At 47.2% G+C, this 24,974-nt stretch overlaps 1 protein-coding gene across 7 annotated transcripts in view; it reads left to right on the top strand.

Annotated features, from left to right (window-relative positions):
• Positions 1-24,974, top strand: part of ppfia3 (PTPRF interacting protein alpha 3) — a 105,248-nt gene that overhangs the window by 68,896 nt on the left and 11,378 nt on the right. For 4 of the 7 annotated variants that reach the window (XM_068019709.1, XM_068019711.1, XM_068019712.1 and 1 more), the window contains 13 exons: positions 1,739-1,886; positions 4,813-5,039; positions 5,733-5,973; positions 7,914-8,062; positions 9,833-9,999; positions 11,164-11,257; positions 14,713-14,794; positions 15,852-16,052; positions 17,006-17,068; positions 19,763-19,789; positions 21,165-21,340; positions 21,785-21,882; positions 24,364-24,539. In XM_068019709.1, coding sequence (XP_067875810.1) covers positions 1,739-1,886; positions 4,813-5,039; positions 5,733-5,973; positions 7,914-8,062; positions 9,833-9,999; positions 11,164-11,257; positions 14,713-14,794; positions 15,852-16,052; positions 17,006-17,068; positions 19,763-19,789; positions 21,165-21,340; positions 21,785-21,882; positions 24,364-24,539 — 1,849 coding nt within the window. Of the gene's footprint in view, positions 1-1,738; positions 1,887-4,812; positions 5,040-5,732; positions 5,974-7,913; positions 8,063-9,832; positions 10,000-11,163; positions 11,258-14,712; positions 14,795-15,851; positions 16,053-17,005; positions 17,069-19,762; positions 19,790-21,164; positions 21,341-21,784; positions 21,883-24,363; positions 24,540-24,974 lie in introns of those variants that run through there. The other 3 variants (XM_068019710.1, XM_068019714.1, XM_068019716.1) reach the window with 2 other exon arrangements.

A 24,974-nucleotide genomic window follows, 5' to 3' on the forward strand; every position in this document is an offset into this window, starting at 1 on the left:
AAACATTTTTGAGAGCTCCACCTGTGGTCATTCGCCTCCCCCTACCCCTGCGTTGCCCCCCCCCCCGAAAACAGATTTGTAACTCCGTTTCCAATTCTAGGCGTATTCCTGGAGGTTTCATCACATGACCTCCCACCTTGAACTGCCCCACCCCGCCCCCCCCCCAAACACTGCTGCCATTGGCCCATCCTCCGAGCTCATTCCCTTCCCACAGTCAATCGGAAAGTGAGCGGGCTCTCTATTACCCAATTGGATTAATCATGACTGTTGGTGAAACTGTACTTTTTTCTCCTATCTCCAATATTTTATAAATAACAGTAAAGAAATTGCAAAAAAAAAAAAATTTTTTTAGACCCCCCCCCCCAACCAATGCTTTATTTTTTTTCTCTCCCGAGAGTTGTTCACAGCGACGCCCTGGAGATTAATTTTCAATTCCTGGTGACTCCAGGCCAATTCTGTACATAACCAATCCCACTTGATAGTTCACAAGTCTTCACCACCTTCATCCCCAGTTTCTCCAAAGCAGTTGATGGGCTGAACGGCCTCCTCCTGTTCGTATGGTCCCTAAAGCCCAGGCTTTATAAGCTGCATATCCAGTAATGGGATTGAATAGAAGCCCTCACTACTGTAAATAGCAAACTGAATCAATCATCGCTGCTGAAGTGTTCCCCTAGTCCTTACATAATAGGAGACAAAACACTCTAACTCACTGTGCTACTTAGCCTATAAACTGCGAGTCTGATTTATTAAACACAGTCATTACACAAGGTCAGCAGAGCAGTCACTTGGATTACAGAATTTTGCCCTCCTCAAACACACCAAAAAAAATAGGAGATGGTGAGACCGAGCTAATTCAGCCTGCGGGGTTAAAAGCTTTATATACCGCTTATACCCTTTGAAGTTCAACCAGGGAGGTTATACAATAGAAGTGATGGTACCTGGACCTCAGTCAGATGCCAGACACAAACTCTTCTGCACATCGTCCCGATGCCTTTGCCCTAACCTGCTTGTTTTCGGGACAGGGTCCACATTCTGTATTACATGGTTTGCACTCCGAGTCTCCTCTTCAGTGAAACTGGGGAATTATTGTTTCCCCGGAGGTGACTTCCTTCAGCTGTGATCATCATCCGTGCCTTCAGCTGCCTAGGCCCTAAGCACTGGAATTCCCTCCTACCTCTGTCCTCCTTTAAAACACTCCTTAAAATCTACCTCCTTGACCAAGCTTTTGGTCACCTGTCCTAATGTCTCCTTGTTTAGTGTCAATTTTCATCCGATTACACTCCTGTGAAATTCCTTTACTATGTTTAAGGTGCTATATAAATGCAGGTGGTTTGTTGGAGGGGGAAAACAGAATTTTTGCCCTTTTCCCACCCCACGCACCAGGGATTTCCTGGGGATGCTTGGTAATATGACAGTGGATGTGTTTGTTGGGACCCAGTGTGGAATAGGTGTAGAATGCCGACACAACAGCCAACACACGATTGGCAGGTGAGGTCAAAGACTCCCTCAGGTCGGACTGCCATTGGGTGTTGCAGAATATATTCTAGTGCGTTTGGTATTTGAACAGTTATTGAACAATGCCTGCCCCATCGCCGGCAATTACTGCAGCCAGGGAGGCCACTGAAAGAAGTGTACACACATTCCGTAAATAAATATTGAAATATGCAAAGGTTTTCTTATGACTCGGGTCTCTCTATCCATTGTACGGCTATTTGTTGCTTTCTTTTTGCAATAACAGGTCACTCCCGGGCAGTGCGTCCGAGCTGAGATACTCTCAAAGCTCCGGCATTCCCATGGGCAGTCACATGGACATCTATAGCACCACAGGGGTCCTTCGAAGGCCCCACAAAGGGCGCTGGGCAGCACTTAAGGATGACCCCTCAAAGGTAAGCTGATGGATTAAGCGGGTGTAATGCCACTCGGCACCAGAATCCCAGTTATAAACTTAGATGTCACTGGCGAGCATTGTCTTCTTTTACAGTGGGCAGTTTAGGGAAACATGTCCTCAATGACCTTAGAGCAGAGAAGGTTAAGGCGAGATTTAATAGAGGTGTCCAAAATTCTAAGACGTTTTGATAGAATAAACAGGGAGAAACCACTTCCACTGGCAGAACGGTCGGTAACCAGGAAACAGATTTGCGATAATTGGCAAAAGTACCAGAGGGAAGCATTTTTTTTTTACACAACGAGTTGTGATCTGGAATGCGCTGCTTGAAAGGGCGGTGGAAGCAGATTCATATAGTAGCTTTTAAAAGGGAATTGGATAAATACTTGAAAAGGAGAAAAAAATTGCGGAACTACAGAGAAAGATCGAACTGGATAGCTCTTTCAAAGAGGCATGATGGGCAGAACTGTCTAAGATTCTGTGAAAAGCTAGTCACGGTTAAAAGTATTGCATATCAAAGCACTCTGTGAAATTGGCTCAAATGATTGTGAATGTCAGCTATTTTCTGAACTGAATGCAACGTGCTCGATCAGCAACTTTACAAGTGCAATTACTTGACTGAACATTGTGTATATGTCCACGTGTAGCCCTGCGTTGACACAGATTAGTTGTAATGTTAGCAAGTGTGTGACAAGGCAGTAAACTGATTCCTGTAGGTTAGAGCATTGCTTTTGGTCAGCTGCATATCTGTCACATAGAATAGAATAGATGCAGCACAGAAGCAAGGCCATTCGTGCCATCATGCCTGTGCTGGATAATTCTTTCACAGATCCAATCAGTCCCATTCCCCTGTTCTTTTCCCATATGCCTGCAAATTCCTCCTTTTCAGGTATTTTCCAATTCTCGTTTGAAAGCTACTATTGAATCTCCTTCCACTGCCCTTTCAGGCAAAACGTTCCGGGATCGCAATAACTCTCTTATATGTTAAAATATTTCCTTCGGCTCCCATTCCTCTGCTCCCCCCCCCCCCCCCCCCTTCCACACCCCTGGATTTTTTTACTGATTATTTTTTAAATGTACGGAGCCACTTGGCCATGTTTTAAGAATCTTCAGAGCAGACTGAGTAGTTCATGCGGGTTGATTCTCTGTTTACCCGATTACAGAGTGCACGTGTTGCCAGTAGAGACGCATTCCACGCATTCAAGCCCTTAAAGCCCGGGCGCTGGTTGGCAAGAGCCAAAGCTTAGAATCGTAAGAATGAGGCCATTTGGCCCATCATGCCTGTGCTGGCTCCTTGAAAGAGCTGTTCGGTTAGTCTTATATCCCTACTCTTTCCCCATATCCCTGCAAGTGCTTCCCGTTATATCCAGCCAGGATTACCCATCCCCTTTGGGGCATTGGCTTATATGGTGTTGACATGTATGGTGAAAGTTGGAGGGACTGCTAATAGTCCAGCCTTTCTCCTTACTGGGACAGAGGTCCGTTTTACGCATGACTCGGGTAGCTGAAATATAGCCTGATGGGAGCAGGCAAGACTTTGGGACGTATTAGGCTAGTTTGTTTAATTCGACTGCAGAAATGGAGAGCCCAAGAAAGAAAGCTTCCCTGTGATGAAAAGAATTATGTTGCTGACTGTAAAATCCAAAGGCTGTCTGGGCTTCGGAGTGTAGTAGCTATGGAGAGCCTTGGGAGAGGAGATTGAAAACCAGTGATGTGCAACATACCCTTGAGTTTAGAAGACTGAGGAATGACCTGATCCAGATGTTCGAAATATTCAAAGAATTCGGTAGGGTAGTTACGGGAAAAACTACTTCCTTTAGTCGGTGAATCTAGAACAAGGGGACACAATCTTAAAATTAAAGCAGGCCATTTGGGAGCGAGATCAGGAAGTGCTATTTCACGCCAAGGGTAATGGAAATTTGGAACCATTTCCCCCCCCCCCCACCCACTCACTCACACTCCCAACCCCTATCCCTCCACCCACCCCAAAAGGCTGTGATGCTTGGGGGTCAATTAGTGCTTTCGAGACCCCAATTCATGGATTTTTGTAGCGTGTGGTTATTGAGGGATATGGAGCAAGGTGGCGAAATTGGGTTAAGATGTAGATTAGTCATGATCTGATTGAACAGTGGAGCAGCCCAGAGGGGCTGATTGGCCTACTCCTCTTGCTAATTTGCTCTCTTACTAAATGTTAACAGGATATGTATGTGTGTATGTCTCTCTCTCACTCACTCTTGCTTTCTCAACCCTATCTTCCTGCTTCCTTACGGACTCTGCAGCATGTAAGTGAACAGATCAGTGCATTTCTCTGTAATGTATTGCACGCTTGCTAGTGTGGAACAGGCTGCTCTCAGTCAGTGCTGGTGACCTCCGACCCTGTACAGCCAAGCAGAGTGAGGTCATTTGCAGGAAGGCTGGGGGCACATGGTGTTCAACACTGACAAGGTACTAGAAACCCGTGAAGCACGGGCTGATCCTGACCAATGGGCGCAGGATGACTTCATCTCGGGATTTGGCAGTTGTTTAACAAAAATAAAGATTTCCTTTCTTGTTCGTGGTTTTGTTAAGAATAGAGTTTGTTTAAAGAGAAGGTGCTTCTGATGACCTGGGATAGTCACAATCTGTTCCTTTTAGAAAGGAACTTTGATAGAAAGCTTGAAGGGTCTTGTCTGGCCTGGCCTCTCGGTTCCGTGGACCCTACTTCCTCTCTCCTTTAGCTGCTTATCCAATGTAAGGCTAGACAGTGTGTCAGCAGCCTCTGGTCTGGAACAACCTCTGTTCCCTGAGCCTCACTCATTCACTAAAGTGTCACCTGGTGATATTTTTGTCTTTGCACGTGCCCGGGAGTTAGCTGCAGCTGTAAATTGATACAAGCGCCACTAATTGGGAATAAATTCTGCTTCTGATGAGTTGCCCTTTGCGAGCAGGTGCAGACCTTGAATGAACAGGAATGGGAGCGTGCCCAACAGGCAAATGTCCTGGCCAATGTAGCCCAAGCGTTTGAGAGTGACGTGGATGGCTCGGACATCGAGGATGATGACCGGGAGACGATATTCAGCTCGACTGACGTCCTGTCCCCAAGTGGGCAGACTGACGTCCAGACGCTCGCCCTGATGCTTCAGGAACAGCTAGAAGCCATCAACAAGGAAATAAGGTGAGAGGTTCATTGGAAGAAGCGTGGTCTTTGGAACTGTTGTAGACAACCAGCGAGAAGTGTTTCCACTAATTAGCGAAGGTGGCTGTGTCTCAGAGCGGGAGGTAGTATGTGTGTGTGTATACATGTTAACCTGCTGATGAGCTCACAAGTGAATAGAAATGTTCCCTTTTGGGGACCCAGGCATAACATTAAGTCTTTCACGTAATGGTGTATATTCAGTGCAATACAAAGTCAGCATCTCTCTTCCAACATGCACACTCTCACTCCCTCTCGCCCCCACCCCTCCCCCATCTCTTTTTCTCTCTCTCTCAATTTTGATAGAGAAAATGAGGAAAAACTCCCAGGAAACCAGAGGGCACAGATTTAAGCTAATGGACGAAAGAATGGAAGAGATCAGAGTTTTTACACAGCGCGTTGTTGTGAATGCACTGCCTGAAAGCAGGGTGAAAGTAGATTCGGAAATAACTTTTCAAAAGGGAATTGGATAAATGCGTGAAGGGGAACATTTTTCAGGTCTATGGAGAAAGAGGGAGCAGGGTTAATTGGCTAGCTCTTTCAAAGAGACATGATGAGCTGAATGTCCTCCTATGTTGTATGATTCATGGCTTCAAATGCAGCACAATGGAGGCAAAGTCCGACAGAGAAGGCCACACTGTTTGGTGAATTCCTCATGTGTTTGGTTGCTTTCAGGATGATTCAAGAGGAGAAGGAAACGACAGAACTGAGAGCAGAAGAGATCGAAAGTCGGGTGGGCAGCGGGACCCTGGAGGGGCCTCAGTCGGGCCGGTATCGCTCGGCCCCTACAATCCCGCACTCGGTCACTGCTTCGACGCTTGCCAGCCCCTCGCCTCCGAACAGCGGGCACTCTACGCCCAGGCTGACACCGCACAGCCCTGCCCGAGAGTGCGATCGGCTCAGCGTCGGAAATGCGGTAAGCTTTTCACCTTCTGCCGCAGGGACCCGTGCAAGAGGATGAGAATTTTTAAGTTCAAAGCCGAGCCAGAGCCAGTGTAGGTCAGTGAGCACGAGGGTGAAGGGGGTGGTGTGAATTAGGATTTGGGCAGCAGAGTTTTGGATCTGCTGACGTTTACAGAGGGGAGCCTGACTGAGAAAGAACATTGGCACATGAGAAATAGGAACCAGAGTAGGCCTTTCGGCACCTCGAACCTGCTGCGACATTCAATACGATTATATCTGATCTTCTACCTCAAGTCCAGCTTTCTGCATTATTCCCATTTTTAAAAATAAATTCATTCGTGGGATGTGAGCATCACTGGCAAGGCTGACATTTATGGCCCATCCCTAATTCGTGAACTGCTGCCTTTTTCTCCACTGCAGCCCATTTGGGGTAGATACACCCACGGTGCTGTTAGGGAGTGAGTTCCAGGATTGTGACCAATGAACAAATGAACATACAAATTAGGAGCAGGAGTTGGCCACTTGGCCCCTTGAGCCTGCTTCACCATTCAATAAGTTCAGGCTGAACTGATTACTCCACATTTCCACCTACCCCCTATAACCTTCCACCCCCTTGCTTATCAAGAATCTATCTACCTCTGCCTTAAAAATATTCAAAGACTCTGCTTCCACCGCCTTTAGAGGAAGAGAATTCCAAAGACTCACGACCCTCTGAGAGAAAATATTTCTCCTCATCTCTGTCTTAAATGGACGACCCCTTATTTTTAAACAGTGACCCCTAGTTCTAGATTCTCCCACAAGGGGAAACATCCTTTCCACATCCACCCTGTCAAGACCCCTCAGGATCTTGTGTTTCAATCAATCACCTCTTACTCTTCTAAACTCCAGTGGATACAAGCCTAGCCTGTCCAATCTTTCCTCATAAGACAACCCGCCCATTCCAGGTATCAGTCTAGTAAACCTTCTCTGTACTGCCTCCAATGCATTTACATACTTCCTTAAATAAGGAGACCAGTACTGTACACAATACTCCAGATGTGGTCTCAGCAATGCCCTGTATAGCTGAAGCATAACCTCCCTACTTTTGTATTCAATTCCCCTCGTGATAAACAATAACATTCTATTAGCTTTCCTAATTATGTGCTGATAGTGAAGGAACGGCAATATAGTTGCAAGTCGGGATGGTGTGTAACTTGGGGAACTTGCAGGTGGTGGTCCCATTCATCTTAATTTCCTTCGTACCCAAAAATCTATTGACCTTGGTCTTGAATCTACTCAGTGACTGAACATCCAGAGAGACCTCTGGGGTTGAGAATTCCAAAATTTCACAATTCTTTGAGTGAAGAAATTTCTCCTCATCTCAGTCCTAAATGTCCGACCCCTTATTCTGAGACTGTGACCCCTGTGGAAAGGGCAAAATTAACCTCTAACGGGCTTGAGTTTGGCCATTCTCGATGGATTTGCTGTAGGTGTGATTTCAATTTGTTTTGGACGTCATAAACTCTGTTGTACTGGTAAATGATGAACTGGAAATATACAATTGTGTGGAGCACTGCTTCTGAGACCAAAATGAGACAACCATGAGAAAGGTCCACTCTACCGGAGTCATTCTGTGCCTGGCCTGGAAGTGTGTGTTGCTGTAACTAGGTGGGAACAAGTTATGTAGGAGTGTTGTTCCTCATCTCTGGGCCTGGGAATGCTCGGAATTGGTGCAATGCTTGAAGAAAAAACACTGCAAGGGTATGGGAAAAGAGCAGAGCAGTGGAACAAACTGGATTGCTCTTTGAAAGAGCTGACGCAGACTCGATGGGCTGAATGGCCTCCTTCTGTGCTGTACTATTCCATGATTATATGATGCTTCACGTGCGCAACTAAGGAAGTTGTTCAACATTCCGAATCTTTGCCTGTTATCGATTTTAGATTTTTATTTGTCGGATGTTTCTCCTCTTCCAGAATTCCCTGACCCGGGAGGACTCCCGCGAGGACAAGCCCACCATCCAGTGCGAAACATCCCCGCCTCCGACCCCCCGGGCTGTTCGACTGGAAAGGGTCACCCAGGCACTGCAGGCCAGTGCTCTGGATGACAATCGGGAGGTCCGCAGGTAAGGAAAGACTGAATGGGCTGGGGCTGTTACTCTGGAAAAGAGGAGGCTGAGGGGTGAGCTAATAGAGGCCGTGAAAATTATGAAGGGGTTTGATAGGGTAAACATGGAGAAAATGTTTCCATTTGTGAGGGCAAACAAAACTAAGGGGCCACAAATATAAGACAGTCACTAATAAGTCCAGTAACAGATTCAGGGGAAAGTTCTTCACCCAGAGAGTGGTGAGAATGTGGAACTCCCTACCACAGGGAGTGGTTGAGGTGAATAGTATCGATGAATTTAAGAGGCAGCAGGATGAGGGCGAAAGGAATGGAAGGATATGTTAATGAGGTTACATGAAGAGGGGTGGGAGAAGGCTCGTGTGCACCAGTTGGGCCAAATGGCCTCCCTCTGTGCTGTAAATTTCAATGTAGTACTGTGCACTATAAGAATGTTAGGAATCTTGATCATGCTCTGAATCACAAGTGCCCGTCATCTCTGTCTCAGGCACCAGGAGCTCTTATGGCTTCAGTGACTGCCTCTAGCTATGCACAGTGCACAATGAGATACCTTCATTGAGTTTTATTGTGTCGGTACCTTTGTTATTAATAACAAGATTTGTACAAGACAAATGTGAAGCTTTGGAGACAATACATGGAGTTTGTTCCTGTAGCATCCGTGAGATGATGTTTTTTTATAATGTCAGGAGGGATTCAAAACTGCCCCAGTGTCAATTTGTCAGAATTTCCTTTCCTTGTTGCCTCTCTGCCAAATGCCATTTCCCCAGTAATGGGGGTGAGCCAGGTGTAGGGGATCCTTTACCCCTCTGCCCAGTGCTGGAGGGCCCAGGGCAGCCCACTGGGTGACTCCCTGTCTGTTGGCAGATGCCAGGGTTCCTGTGCAACCAGGGTCCAGAGCTCATCACGTCGGGAAATCCGGGCGTCGCTACCCATCCTGACACATGACCCCATGCCGCGGTGCTGAAAGTCTGTCGCCCAGGCCCGCTGGTGTGGTGTAGAGCTCCCCTGGTGTGTTGGCCAAGTACTAAATGCCACCCACAATGCCTTGTGAAGACTCAACAGCCTTCAGGAGAGGCGAAAGAGAAAAATAGCAACAAAAACGGAACACATTAGAAAGAAAAACTCACATTTATATAGCGCCTTGTACGACATCTCAAAGCGCTTTACAGCCAATGAAGTACTTTCTGAAGTGTAGTCACCATTGTTATGTAGGAAGCGCAGCAGCCAATTTGTGCACAGCAAGATCCCACAAACAGCAATGTGATGATGACCAGATAATCTGTTTTCTTTTGTGATGTTGGTCGAGGGATAACTATTGGCCAGGGCATCGGGCAGAACTCCCACCTCCCCCCTCCCCCCCCCAACTGCTCTTCTTCAAAATAGCGCAGAGGATCTTTTGCATCCACCCGAGCAACCAGACGGGGCCTCAGTTTAAAGTCTCATCTGAGAGACGGCACCGCGGACAGTGCAGCACTCCCTTAGTACTGCACTGGGAGGGTCAGCCTTGACTTTTGTGCTCAAGCCCTAGAATGGCATTTGAACCTTGTGACTCTCGGGGGAGATTGTTACCCACTGAGATATGGCTGACATTCTAGTTTAATTTTTATAAATTATGTATTATATAATTTCATTTTATAAACAGAAGTCCTCTGAATTCTTTTGATTCTGCGGCTGGTGAGTTGAGGCTGAGGGAGGCCTCGGTAGGAGGTGATGTGGGGGAAGGGGTTCTGTCTAAACGAATGAACTTGTAATATTTGTGTGGCGCTGCCAGTTTGTCAGCTTTCCAGGACGGTCTGGGCAGCAGCAGCAGCAACAGCAGCCAAGACTCCCTGCACAAGGTCCCAAAGAAGAAGAGCATTAAGTCATCCATCGGCCGCCTGTTTGGAAAAAAGGAAAAGGGCCGTCTGGGACACGGTGTCAGGGAGCCTTCGTCACAAGGTGGGTTTTGTACACCCATAATTCCATCTTTAAAAATGTATTCATTCGTGGGACCTGGGCATCGCTGGCAAGGATTTGTTGCCCATCCCTAATTGCCCTTGAGAAGTTGGCCGCCATCTTGAATACATCTGAATGGCCTGCTCGGCCATTTCAGTGGGCAATTAAGAGTCACCCGGATTGCCATGGGTCTGGAGTCACACGCAAGCTTGCTTTATAACACTCCTGTGGAGCGTCTTTGGAATGTTTTAGTATGTTATGAGTGGCATGGACAGAGTGGATAGTCAGAAGCTTTTTCCCAGGGGTGGAAGAGTCAGTTACTAGGGGACATAGGTTTAAGGTGCGAGGGGCAAAGTTTAGAGGGGATGTGTCGAGGCAGGTTCTTTACACAGAGGGTGGTGAGTGCCTGTAACTTGCTGCCGGGAGAGGTGGTGGAAGCAGGTACGATAGCGACGTTTAAGAGGCATCTTGACAAATACATGAATAGGATGGGAATAGAGGGATACGGACCCCGGAAGTGCAGAAGGTTTTAGTTTAGACAGGCATCAAGATCGGCGCAGGCTTGGAGGGCCGAATGGCCTGTTCCTGTGCTGTACTGTTCTTTGTTCTTTGTTAAAGGAACTACATAAATACAAGTTGTTATCAGCAAAATTTGACACCGAGCTACATAAGGAGATATTCAGTCAGATGACCAAAAGCTAGGACAATGAGCTAACTTCTAAGGAATGTCTTAAAGGGAGTGGGAGGTGGATGACAGACCAGAACGCGGAGATCTCGGGGGCAGTTTTAAGGCTGGAGGAGGTTACAGAGATGGGGAGGGGGCACGAGACCCTGGAGGGATTAGAACTCAAGTCATCTGGACACAATTCAAAAACTAAACAGAGGGGATCCAGGGATATGTGAAGGGCAATGGATCGGCCCAGACATGATGGAACCAATGGCCTGCTGCGCTGTAAACTCCTGTGATTCGCTCACTCTGCAGCAACTGGAGCTGCATATGTGTTTGTGGCAGAACATGTTCCCTCCATCCCGTTGCCAGATGGAGAGTGCAACTGAACACACACACTCGAACCGTGCGTGCAATATAGTCGCTCTTGGCTGGTGTCTTTCTTTGTCTGTCTTTACCTCAGACGCAGGAGGTTAACGCAGTGTTTGTTCTTTCTTCAGCTGGGACGCCAGACACCGAGATGTCCCCTCAAGACCCACTGGGACTCTCGAAATTGGGGGGCCCAGTGGACAAGGACCGAAGGAATAAGAAAAAGTAAGTTTTTACGTTGCTTTTACCGTTGGAAAACCAGATTCCTGTCGAGCATTTGTGTTCAGTTGTACAGTCTGGTACACAGAGACCTGGGGTGGGATCTTCACTGCGGGCTTCAAGGGCTCAGCAGTAAAATGGGGGTCAGGAGCTCGTCCTGAGAGGGCAACAGTCACTCGCCTGTGATTTTCCCTGAATTGGCCAATTAATGGCCAGAGGGAGGGCTCACTGTCCAAATAAGAATGGCAGGCGGCCTCTCGAAGCTGGAGGGCCAATAGGAGGCCCTCCAGCTTGGAAGCAGCAGCAGGTTGCCATGGCAGGTAAGTGAGGGAGAGTGTACCTCAAAAATGGAGGTGCCCTCTCCAACTTTTTTTAAATCTTGAATTAAAAAAGGCCGTAGCAGCGGGGCCACCGTTGTGGTGGGGGAATTCTTCCACAGGCCGACCTGCGGCTGCAACTGAAGCCGGGCAGGCAAGCAGGGAGGGCCTCTGTTAAATTCCAGAATGTGTGTTGTGGAAGGATAATGCTGGAGCCTATATTTACTCAATTTCACATTTATTGTGCAGAGTAAAAAGGATTTCAAACATGTAGCTCCTCAATCAAAACCACCACCAGTCTCCGTGAGTGTCTGCTTATAAGACCCTAATTAACACTCTCCATCTGCTTATAATCAAACAATTGATACACAATTAACACTCTAAACGGGCTCGGAGCACTGGCCCCTCCCACCCCTGCCGCTGGGAGGCCAACTTCGGGCAGCTCCCTCTTCCTAGCTGCCTGCAGGGATCTCCAGGCAAAATCCAAGTCAGCCTCCAACAATAGGCCTTAAGTGGCCATCAACTATCTGAATTGGCTACCTGCTGCTTGCAGGCAGGTAACCCTGTCACACCTCCCATCCCACCTCCAGGAAAATGGCCCGGGGGTGGGATGGAGCTGGGGATATAGCACACCGGCCAGCGGCATGAAATTCTGCACCCGCCCCTAACGGGGCCTAAAAACTCAGTCCCGCGTCTCGATGCAGTGTAAATCCAGAAGGACAGGAGGAACTATCTCTGGGCTGAGTGACTCCAGGAGTGCAAGAAGATACGGACGTACAAATTAGGAGCAGGAGTAGGCCACTCCGCCCTTCAAACCTGCTCCGCCATTCAATAGGTTCATGGCTGAACAGATTACTCCACATTTCCACCTATCCCCGATAACCTTCCACCCCCTTGCTTATCAAGAATCTATCTACCTCTGCCTTAAAATATTCAAAGACTCTGCTTCCACCGCCTTTTGAGGAAGAGAATTCCAAAGACTCTCAACACTCTGAGAGAAAGAATTTCTCCTCATCTCTGTCTTAAATGGGCGACCCCTTATTTTTAAACAGTGACCCCTAGTTCTAGATTCTCCCACAAGAGGAAACATCCTTTCCACATCCACCCTGTCAAGACCCCTCAGGATCTTATATGTTTCAATCAAGTCGCCTCTTACTCTTCTAAATTCCAGAGGATACAAGCCTTGCCTGTCCAATCTTTCCTCATAAGATAGCCCGCCCATTCCAGGTATTAGTCTAGTAAACCTTCTCTGTACTGCCTCCAATGCATTTACATCCTTCCTTAAATAAGGAGACCAGTACTGTACACAGTGCTCCAGATGTGGTCTCACCAATGCCCTGCATAGCTGAAGCATAACCTCCCTACTTTTGTCTTCAATTCCCCTCGCGATAAACAATAACATTCTATTAACTTAAGCACTGTCTCTGGTCAGTGTAACTCCAGGAGTACTGGAAGCACTGTCTCTCGTCAGTGTTAGTCCAGGAGTACAGGAAGCACTGTCTCGGGGCAGTGTAACTCCGAGTGTTGTGCTCCAGTTGCTGGCTTCTCCCAGCTACTGACAGCAGTGTGTAAATTTGTGATATGAAATCCTCAGATAGTCTAACATGCAATTCTTTTTTAATTTTTTGATTTAATTTAGAGATACAGCACGAAACAGGCCCTTCGGCCCACCGAGACTGTGCCGACCAACAACCACCCATTTATACTAACCCTACAATAATCCCATATTCCCTCCCACCTACCTACACTAGGGGCAATTTACAATGGCCAATTTACCTATCAACCTGCAAGTCTTTGGCTGTGGGAGGAAACCGGAGCACCCGGCGAAAACCCACGCGGTCACAGGGAGAACTTGCAAACTCCGCACAGGCGGAGAATCGAACCCGAGTCCATGGAGCTGTGAGGCTGCGGTGCTAACCACTGCGCCACTGTGCCGCCCTTGTGCTGGTCAGGAATTCTACTCCAATTTACAAAATAATATCCTTTGAAAACTAACTGTTAGCGTTCTGGTCTAATAAAACACAGCCCTGCTGTGTAATGTTTGTTACAGTACATTAACAACAGAGCCCTCCCTTATCTCTCCCCTCCTCCTTCCAAATGTTTGAGTCATTCATTATGATGTAAACCTGCTTGTGATATCACATCTCGTCATCACCAAGTGTCACGCTGGATTGCTTGTAAATACATCCACAGAATCAAACCTCACCTTCCTTTTTCGTTCCTACGTTCGATACAGAATTCAGAAACACATCCTCACCCCTGAGTGAGATTTAATATCATTAATTTAGTTAATGTAACTTAAAGCCTTGACATCAGCGGGTCGCTCTCTTACCACTGAGTCAGAAGATCATGTGTTCAAGTCCCACCCCCAGACACTTGAGCATATATATTTAGGCTGACACTCTCAGTGCAGTACTGATGGAGTGCTGCACTGTTGGAGGTGCCGTCGTTCGTGGAGGCTTTAAACCGAGGTCTCCTCTTCCCTCTCAGGTGGACATAAAAGATCCCACGGCTACTATTTTGAAGAAGAACAGGAGATTTCTCCCCAGTGTCCTGGCCAATGTTTATCAACTGACATCACTTGAAAAAGGCAATATTTGCTCATTTATCTCATTGCTGTTTGTGGGATCTTGCTGTGCACAAATTGGCTGCCGTGTTTCCCACATTACAACAGTGACTAGATTTCGGAAAAGTACCTCTGGCTGTGCAGTGCTTTGGGGCTGCCTGAGCTGGTGAAAGGCGGTGAATAAATGCAGTCTACGCCTTTTTTTTTTTGGGCACTGATTTCCTTATTTATTTCCTTATGCACTCAAGGTGATGAATCTTTGCGTTTAAAAAAAACAAATTTCTGCCGCAGAGCATCAGGCATTAAGTGAAAATAAATAACTAAATGTCCCTTTCCACAGCATGCCCAACTTTGTCAGAAAAAAAAAATACTTCAAAAATGAAGACATCAATTGGTTATATTAACAAGCTACAGTGGTAGGGAGGCTAATAGTCATTCAATGGGAGGAGGTCTTGTGTGGAGCATAAACACTGGCACAGACCAGATGGGCAGAATGGCCTGTTTCTGTGCTGTAAAATTCTATGCCAGCTCCTTTTTAGATTTCAATCTCAGTGAAGGAATGAAACCTTGCTTTCCAGGCACGAGCTTCTAGAAGAGGCATGTCACCAGGGTCTTCCGTTCGCCTCGTGGGATGGACCCACCGTCGTGGCTTGGCTGGAGGTAAAAAGATCTCATTTCCCACAGACGTATCTAATATAGGAGAGATGGGGAGGGGAGGGCAGGCACTGGAGGAACTGAGCACTTAGCATTCGAACGGAGCCCCAAGAAGTGGGGCCCCATTTTAATAAAGTTGTTATCCATTCTCGGGCTGTTGTCGTCACTGGCGAGGTCGGCCTTTATTGCTCATTCCTAATTGAGAAGGTGGTGGTGAGCTGCCGCCTTGAACCGCTGCAGACCCGTCTGGTGAAGATACTCCCATCGTGCCATTAGGGAGTTCCAGGATTTTGATCCAGCAGCAATGAAGGGTGATAAACGCCCAGGTCGGGATGGTGTGTGACTTATAAGAACATAGGAGCAGGAGGAGTCCATTCAGCCCCTTGAACCTGTGCTGCCAGTCAGTTAGATCATGGCTGATCTGTATTTTAACGTCCATCTACCCGCCTTGGTTCTGTAATCCTTAATACCCTTGCTTAATAAAAACCTACCGATCTCCGTTGTGAAATTTTCAATTGACGTCCCCCACCCCCCCACCCCCCACTCCTCCAGGGGGAGAGAGTTCCAGATTTCCACTACCCTTTGTGTGAAGAAGTGCTTCCTCATATCACCCTGAACGGCCCAGCTTCCTTTGATGTTTGAACTGATGATGTAAATAAACTATTTCCACTGCTCAGGCAGTCAGTAACTAGAGGGGATAAATTTAAGATCCTTGCTAAAAGGGAGAGGTGGGAGAAATAATTTTATGATTGTTGGAACATAGATTGTCTTATCAGAAACAGTGTTGAGTGCAGAATCTGCAATCGCATTTAAAACACAAGTTAATAAATATTTGAAAGAGTTTAAAAGGGAATGGGGTGAGGGAGAGGATGGAGAGACTTAAGCGGATGGCTCTTTCAGTGAGTTAGCATGGGCCGATTGGCCTCTCTATACTGTAAAATTCTTCGCTTCTGGTTGGAGAAAACAGTATAAAGGAGAGGTCTGCAGTCGGGAGACTTCTCTGTAAGCTGCTCGCAGTGTATTAGTGTTTAAGGAAGGTGTTTTTTTTTCCCTCTCTCTCTAGCTGTGGGTAGGGATGCCCGCTTGGTATGTGGCAGCCTGTCGAGCCAATGTCAAGAGTGGAGCCATCATGTCGGCCTTGTCAGACACCGAGATCCAGCGTGAGATCGGAATCAGCAATCCCTTGCACAGACTGAAGCTTCGGTTGGCCATCCAGGAAATGGTGTCCCTGACCAGTCCCTCTGCACCAACTGTGTCACGAATGGTAGGGGATCTTATTGAAGCGCGGAGCACCAAGTACCAGAAATGAAGGACGTGTAAGAGAGAATCCGCCACTTACTGAGAGCGCGGGCTTTGCGACTTTCTAAGATGCTCTCTCTGGGACTGCTGGATCAACCCTTACATAGAGAGCTAAAAGCAGACTGAGAAAAGACAATTCAGTCCATCCATTCTCACTCCAGACAGAGTGCGTGGCTGAATCAATCATGGCCTCCCTCGGCCCCCATCACCCCCTCCCCCAACACCAACCCCCTCCCCTTGCCATCCATTGATCCTCTACTTCAATAAAGACTAAAAAAACTTCTGCTGCCCCTGAAAATAAGTCAAGCATTCCCTAACTCTTTAACTCTGTCTCCCTCTCTTTGTCTTTCTCTGTCTCATTATCTCTCTCTTTTCTCTCTCTGGCCTCTCTCTCTCTCTCTGACATTTCTCTCTCTCTCTCTCTCTCTCTGACATTTCTCTCTCTCTCTCTCTCTCTGACATTTCTCTCTCTCTCTCTCTCTCTGACATTTCTCTCTCTCTCTCTCTCTGACATTTCTCTCTCTCTCTCTCTGACATTTCTCTCTCTCTCTCTCTGACATTCTCTCTCTCTCTCTGACATTCTCTCTCTCTCTCTCTGTCTGACATTCTCTCTCTCTCTGACTTTTCTTGCTCTCTCTCTCTCTCTGGCTTGTCTTTCTGTCGCTGTTTGTCAATCTCTCTCTCTGTGGCTTCTCTCTCTCTCTCTCTCTCCCTGTCCCCCTCGCGCGCATGCTCTCTCTCTGTCCTGCTCTTTCACTCACTAAGTATGTTTTAAAAGTCAGTGAACAGGGTATCTCTTTAGAGGGATGTTTATACACGTCAATTTCTTGGTGTTGTCAAGTTTCTGAATCTGTGTCTCCCTCTTTTTCTCGGCCTCTCCTCTCTCTGACCTTTGACATGACTGGGCCATGTGACCAGAACACGGGCAACGTCTGGGTAACACACGAGGAGATGGAAAGCCTGACTGCATCGACAAAGACGGTGAGTGCTGACATCTCGTAATCTTCATTTATCTTCAGTGACACAGCCTCACCGGTGCTAATGACAAACCATTCGTTCTGTGAGCACCTGGAGCCAGGCTGTCTGTTTAGGCCGAGCCTCCGCTCTCGCTGGTGCACTGAGTTAAACTTGATTATTTATCTCGGATGTTACAACTTTGCCGTGCTCCAAATCGCTTTAAATGCACTTTGCAACGAGGAAGAAGCCAGTTTTATCTGATACAAGATGCATGCTGCAGCCGATTTCCTTCAGGGTTAAAAATTGTTTCGTTTCAGTGTGTTTAAAAAAAATTGAATTAATCAATAATCTGAATTAAAATTGCATTTCAATTTTACCCTGAAGGGATAGTAGCAATATCTGTGTCGTGGTAGGTCACTATGACAATGGGCTCCTGGGGAGCAAAACATCAGCGATATTGGTTCTGATGCTGAAAGTTTGTCTTTCTCCCTTGGAGTACAGTTGTACTCTGAGTGATGACTTTCGCATAGTAACGGAGTAATATTTTGGACGGAAGCTCTTTGGCCATGAGCTGATCCATCCAGAACTTTCTTCATTTCCCTCACTGTGATTCGGGAGCTAACAGTCCTGACTCCCCTTTACTAACAGGAATTCACCCAGTTCCTTTCTTTTCAAACCCTGCCATGGTTCTCTGTTCTCCCTCCCTCACTAGTAACCTGCTGCACATTTCTAACACTCCTACTGAAAAAATGTTGCCTAATAGCCTCTTCTCCCCATGAAACCCTTAACTTTAAACTGTGTCCCTTCGTCCTCGAGGATTGTGCCCAACATAGGGGAAAAAGAAATCCTGGATCCAATTTCTGCAAACTCGTGAGAATCTTAAATCCCAATGTCGAGTATTAGTCCCTCTAAAGTGAAAATCAAGCGTAGTCTTCATGTGAATTAGGGTTAAAGGCTGAAGATAATTAGAGCAGGGCGCACAGACTCCTAAGCAGTCCCTCGGGATCGAGCATAACTTGCTTCTACTCCGGTTCGATGGGTTCTGAGATGGCTGATCAGCCCAATGTGTGATGTGCAGACCCTGGCACATGAGGGGCAGGTGGTGTTTGAAGGGTCAGGTAGGTGAGTAGTTTGGAGGCTTGTGCGTTCCCTCCGACACCTCGACGTCACCTCTACATGCTGCCGACGAAGTCCCTCGAGGTGTACGATGCCTCCCCAAATGGACATTCTCCAGCTCGGATGGTCACAAGCCAGGGGCTCGCCATGAGTTGACGGGGATGTTTGATCTCTCCAAGGATACTTTGAGGACATCTCTAAAGCGATTCTGCTGTCCTCCTGGGAGTCTCCTGCCACGACCGAGTTCTGAATAGAGCAGCTGCTTCTGGAGTCTGGTGTCAGGCATGCGATGATGTGTCCCGCCCAGTGGACCTGGTTTTGGGTGATCAGCGCCCCAATGCTTGGGTAGGTTGGCTTGGGAGAAGCCACTACTGTTGGACCACCTTTTTTGCCACCAGATTTGGAGGATCTTGTGGAGGCACCTCTGGTGGTACTTCAGTGCTTGGAGATGCCTGCTGTCGGTTGTCCAAGTCTCTGAAGCATATAGGAGAGCAGGGATCACTGCTGCCCAGTAAACCATGATCATAGTCTCAGGTTCAAGACTGTTAAAGTCAAAGAAGCTGTCCTTAATTTTATATATTTCCATTTTAAATCATTGTGTCCACATTTACAATGGCAACTACATATGTAAACTTGTCACAGTGTAATTACAGCCTATGGCCAGGGGGTGTCGGGGGGTGGGGTGCAGGGGGGGGGGAGGCGCTTCAGTGCCTCCTACTGGTGGGAGAGCATCATTACACCATGACCAGTTTACGTGGCCAGTTTCATGTCAACACAGGAATGTATAACATGGGAACGTTGACAGACATAAAATTTGTTCCTAAAGTTGTTATTTTTTTTGTCTTCAGTAGCTGCCCTGAGGAAATGGTAGCCGTCTTGTAGCTTGCTCATGTTGCTTGCCAGACTAGTTGATCAATTCAGAGGGCGACTTGGTAGTGTCAAACTAGGGCTAGATGGCAAGGGAACTCAACTTGTTCAGTAAAGGGGGAAGGGAAGGGAATCCATAACTGCTCTGACACACGCTCCTGCCTTCTGAAGTGGTCCAACTAGGTGCTCATTTGTAAAAGACCACTGCTTCTTGGCTAGACAAAATGCCTTGCCACAGTCACTCCATCCCAAGAGCAAATAAATAATAAACCTTCTTGGCCCTATGTGGCAGGAAATCCTGGCAGGGGGTCTCTCATCGATGGTCATATGATGGTAACGCAGGGGAGTAGAGGTGAAGCATAGATGACAGTCTCTTATGGCGTTTTCTATGTGTTGTCCTAGCCCTGTTTTGTATCCAATAGGTTTCTCTTGATGCAGACCCCAAATTCAGATTGATTCATGTGTTCCATTCCCTGCCCTGTTATGTCAAAACATAAGAAATAGGGGCAGGATTAAGCCAAATGGCCCCTCAAGCCTGATCCACCATTCGACAAGATCATGGTTGACCTTCTACCTCAATTCCTCTTTCCCGTCCAGTCCCCATATCCATTAACTGGCTCAGTGTCCCTACTTACCTGTAGAATGTAGCACTAACTTTGCACTAACACTGTACTAACTGTTTTCTTGCATCCTTTCATCTCCTGCCTCACTAACTTTTAACCTCTCCGACCGTAGGAGGCTAAAGAAATCAGCTGGGACCAGGTGGGTTCTCCATTTTTGTCTTCCATTTAAATCTTGTTTAAGATGTTGTAGCTTGGACCTGGGGAAGTGCTACCTGATGTCACCCTGGGGAGATGGGTGGGGGTGCAGGCCCATGTTGCTATGGGGGAATGGGATGTAGGTTAATGTCACCTCCTGCCACTGGGGCCTGGTCCCTACATTGTTGAGTGCTGCCTAGCCTGCACCCTGGTGGCAATAAGGTGCCAACCCTTTAGGAATTGAAGACTAATCTCCAATAATGCAAGGTCAAGAATCATCCAGTTGGATAATGAAGAGTCTGCTGGCTTTGCGATTGGCTGAGGAATGGCAGGGCACCACACGGATGGACATGTCGGATGACCAATGGCAAGAGTGAAGGGCAGGGTCGGGGGAGGCAAGAGGTCATGTGATGAAAGCTCCAGGAATAGGCCCGACCAGAGTTGGCAACCTAAGGTGGCAGCGAGCGTCTTGGAGTCAGTAAGTGGCACACACAGCCACTGGCAGTGCCCCGGAATCAACCAAAGATTGTAAAGCCAGAACTGGTGAAATGTGTTGTCACTGAACTGGGGAGAGGGGGAAGCTTTGAGAAATTATAATCCTCACATTTATAGTTAGTGCTTTGCTGACGAGTATTTTTGCTCTCCCATTTTCTTTTTTTTTATCCAATAAGTGCAGTTGCATCTAAGTTAAATTGTCTGTTGGTTTTAATGTACCATAAGTGGTCACTTACTGCAACACCAACCGAATGCCTAGGGATGTTGCCATGGCAACCTAGGTCATTAGCAGGGGTCACCATGAGAAAAAGGGTGAAGTGGCTAGTTTGCATAGAACAGTCTTGTTGAAGCTGTAACCTCTTCCAGCCTTTCAATCCTCCGCAATCTCTGCGTTCCTCCAATTCCGGCCTCTTGCTTATTCCTGATTTTCATCGCTCTGCCATTGATGACCGTCCTTTCAGCTGCCTGGGGCCTTAAGCTGTGGCATACCCTCCCTAACCTTCTCCACCTCTCTCTCTCTCTCTTCCTTGAAGATGCTCCTTATGCCCTGTCCTAATATCTCCTCATGTGCCAATGGGTAAAATTTGGTAACACTCCTGTAAAGCACTTTGGGACATTTTATTGTTAAACGCACTCAAGTTGTCGTGGCGGTTGATTTGCAACAGGACATTCAAGTAACCTATTGGGCATCAGTCGAGGCTTCATTCAGAATGCCTTTGACGTTCTGTTACCTTTGACCCTGAACGAACACTTTGACCTCTTGCATTGTCAGTGAAGCTGGAACTACGCTCATTGAGTTTGATGGAAGGGTCACTGACCCTCCTTCAAATGTACAGTTCCTTTATTTTTAGGCCTGGTTTAATTCTGGACTATTGATCTTTTAGATCTTGGCGTATGGCGATATGAACCATGAGTGGGTGGGGAATGATTGGCTGCCCAGTCTTGGGCTTCCGCAGTATCGCAGTTACTTCATGGAGTCGCTGGTCGATGCCCGCATGTTGGACCATTTGACCAAAAAGGAACTTCGAGGCCAGCTGAAGATGGTGGACAGTTTCCACAGGTATAGTGTGCCGTGGCCTTTCAATTGGCACTGCCCCAATGCCACATAAACGGTCTAGTCTCCTTCACTCTTCTCGCCACCCCCCCCCCCCCCCCCAATACTAACTCATAGCAGCCTGCGGTAATAATTCATCGTGCAGTCTTTCGTTGGGCACTGCCCTCAATAACCAGCATCATTCAAGCTGGTTGTCTCATTGCTGTCTGTGGGATCTTGCTCTGCACAAATTGGCTGCCTCGTTTCCTACATTTATAACAGTGACGCACTTCAAGAGTACCTCATTGGTTGTAAAGTGCTTTGGGGAAACCTGAAAGGCGCTATGTAAATGCAAGTTTTTTTTTTCAACGTATATAGTGCAGTTTGTGCCCATTTTGTGTGGGCAGCAGATGCTTCCTGCCAAAAAATGTTGACCTTCTCTCCTGATCTGAATGCCTCTCTGTGTTGCAGAATTAGTCTGCATTATGGCATCATGTGCTTGAAGCGGCTGAATTACAACAAGAAGGAGCTGGAGAGCAAACGGGAGGGGAGCCTCATTCAGCTGAAGGGTGAGTGTGTTGAGAGTTGCCGTACAGAGCTCGGTATCTCGGGCGGTCAGTTCGCTGGCTGGCGACCGGGTGGACTTCCTTGGAGAACAAGATCTCTTGCCCAGGCAACCCCTCCTGCAAAAAGCATCACCTCACGGATGATGAGGGGGGAAAAAAGGTGTTATTAAAGAATTTGTATGTGTACGATATATTAAAAATCCTCAGTCTCTACGCAATTCTTGTCAATTTTTTTCCGTTATTACATAAGATGTGCAGCACAGAACCAGGCCATTCGGCCCGCCTGGCTCATGCCAGTGTCTATGCTTCACATGAACCTATCTCCCACCCTCTTCATCTCGGCATATCCTTCTATTCCTTTCTCCCTCATGTTTATCCAGCTTCCCCTTAAATGTATCTATGCAATTCATCTCAACCACTCCCTGTGGTAGCGAGTTTCTCGTTCTCACCACTCTCCGGGAAAAGAATTGTCGATTGGATTTATCAGTAAATATCTTACATTCATGGCCCCTAGGTCCGATTTCACCCACAAGTGGAAACATCTCTATCTACCCTGTCAAACCCCTTCTCATAATCTTAATAACTTTTATTGAGTCACTCTTCCTTAGTTTTCTCTTTTCTAAAGAGAGAATTCCTGCTTCCAAGTTTTTAATGGATAAACTATGTAAACGTGTCACAGTGTCATTACACACTCTCTCCAGTGGAGGTGCTGTGACACCGCCATGAGAAGGAGGATAGAATCTGTGTGACACCCTCACATAGCCACATGCCTCAACCAACATCATTCAAACTGCTCATTCTTGGTGTTCGTGGGAGCTTGCTGTGCGCTAATTGGCTGCCACATTTCCTACATTACAACAGTGACTTCATTTCGAAATAACGTCATTGGCTCTAAAGTGCTTTTGGACATCCTGAGAAGGTGAAAGACGCTATGTCTCTGTCACCTCCTCCAGCCCTAAAACACTCCAATTTTTGGTTTCTTGTGCCTGCGCGATTTTCGAAAGCCCGCCATTGGCAGCCATGCCTTCAGCTGCCTAGGCCTTGGGTTCTACTTTTCTATCTCCTCCTTTAAGATGCTCCTTAAAATCTACCTCATTGACCAAGCTTTTAGATTTAGATTTAGAGATACAGCACTGAAACAGGCCCTTCGGCCCACCGAGTCTGTGCCGACCATTAACCACCCGTTTATACTAATCCTACACTAATCCCATATTCCTACCACATCCTCACATGTTCCTATATTTCCCTACCACCTACCTATACTAGGGGCAATTTATAATGACCAATTTACCTATCAACCTGCAAGTCTTTGGCTTGTGGGAGGAAACCGGAGCACCCGGAGGAAACCCACGCAGACACAGGGAGAACTTGCAAACTCCACACAGGCAGTACCCAGAATTGAACCTGGGTCGCTGGAGCTGTGAGGCTGCGGTGCTAACCACTGCGCCACTGTGCTGTCCAGTTTTGTTTTTACCTAAAGAAGGATATACTTGCTATAGAGGGAGTGCAAGAAGGTCTCTTACATTCTTCTGTCAGGGGATGGTGAATCTCTGGAATTCTCTGCCTCCAAGAGTTGTGGAGGCTCAGTCACCAAATGTATTTAAGGAGGAGGTAGATAGATTTTTGAAATCTCGGGGAGTCGGGGAGTCGAGGGTTATGCGGAGCAGGCCCGAAAGAGGAGTTGAGGCCTGGGACAGATCAGCCATGATCTTATTGAATGGCAGGGCAGGCTTGAGGTGCTGAATGGCCTACTCCTGCTCCTATTATGTTCTTATGCACGAAGCTTCATCAGACTGGGATGATGAGATTGTCCTATGGGGAGAGATTGGGGAAACTAGGCCTGTATTCTCTAGAGTTTCGAAGAATGAGACGTGATCTCATTGAAGCAGACAAAATTCTTACAGGGCTTGACAGGGTTGATGTAGGAAGGATATTTTCCCTGGCTGGGGGATCTAGAACCAGGGACACTGGTTCAGAATAAGGGGTAGGCCATTTAGGACTGAGATGAGTTGGAATTTCTTCACTCTGAGGGTGGTGAATCTTTGGAATTCTCTACCCGAGAGGGCAGTGGAGGCTCAGTCATTGAGTACATTCAAGACAGGGATCGATAGATTTCTAGATAAAGATACCAATGGATATGAGGATAGTGCAGGAAAATGGCGTTGAGGTAGAAGATCAGCCATGATCTAGTTGAATGGCGGAGCAGGCTTGAGGGGCCGAATGGCCTACTCCTGCTCCTATTTCCTATGTTCCTAATATCTCCTTTCTGTGGCTCGGTTTCAAATTTTGTTTGATAATCGCTCCTGTGAAAAGCCTTGGAATGTTCAAGGCGCTATACAAATGCAAGTCCTTTCTTTGCCCCACCCCCACCTCCGGCCCTTTAACCCCACTTCACCTGAAGTCTGCACTCGGTCTTAACTCCTGGTGTTTAGGATTTAGATTTACGAGGATTGTTTCAAATCTTTCTCCTTCTGTCCTTTGTAGATGTGATGGTTTGGACAAACGACCGAATGATGGGCTGGGTACAGGACATCGGGCTGAAGGAGTACAGCAATAACCTGCAGGAGAGTGGGGTCCATGGAGCCCTCATTGCACTGGACGACACCTTCGATCATAATGACGTTGCTCTCCTCCTGCAGATCCCAATGCAAAACACGCAGGTAGGCAGGGAGCTGAGAGATGTCTTAGTTACAAGTTGCAATTCAATGTAGTAAAACATCCCAAGGCAGCTTCATGATGGAGTTACCAGGCAGAAATTTGACACCGAGCCCCACACACATATTCGAGAAGGTGACCAAATGCTTAGTTAAAGAGGCAGGTTTTAAGGAGTATTTTAATGGAGTAGAGAGAGAGAGAGAGAGACAGGAGAGGTTTAGGGAGGGAATTCCAGACTGTAGGGCCTCAGAAGCTGAAGGCAAAGCTGCCAATGAGTGAGAGACCCTGGGCATCTAGTGCAGGACACCAACAAAGCTGGAAAGAGCAGGAGAGAAGATGAGGAAGTGACACCAAACCTGGGGTTTCTAAAGGCCAATGGATTGTAGACGGGGCTTGCCAACCCTCCAGAATTGCGCTGGAGATTCCAAGAATTGAAGATT

The sequence above is a fragment of the Heterodontus francisci genome, chromosome 41 (assembly GCF_036365525.1).
Source record: "Heterodontus francisci isolate sHetFra1 chromosome 41, sHetFra1.hap1, whole genome shotgun sequence".
Lineage (NCBI taxonomy): Eukaryota > Metazoa > Chordata > Chondrichthyes > Heterodontiformes > Heterodontidae > Heterodontus > Heterodontus francisci.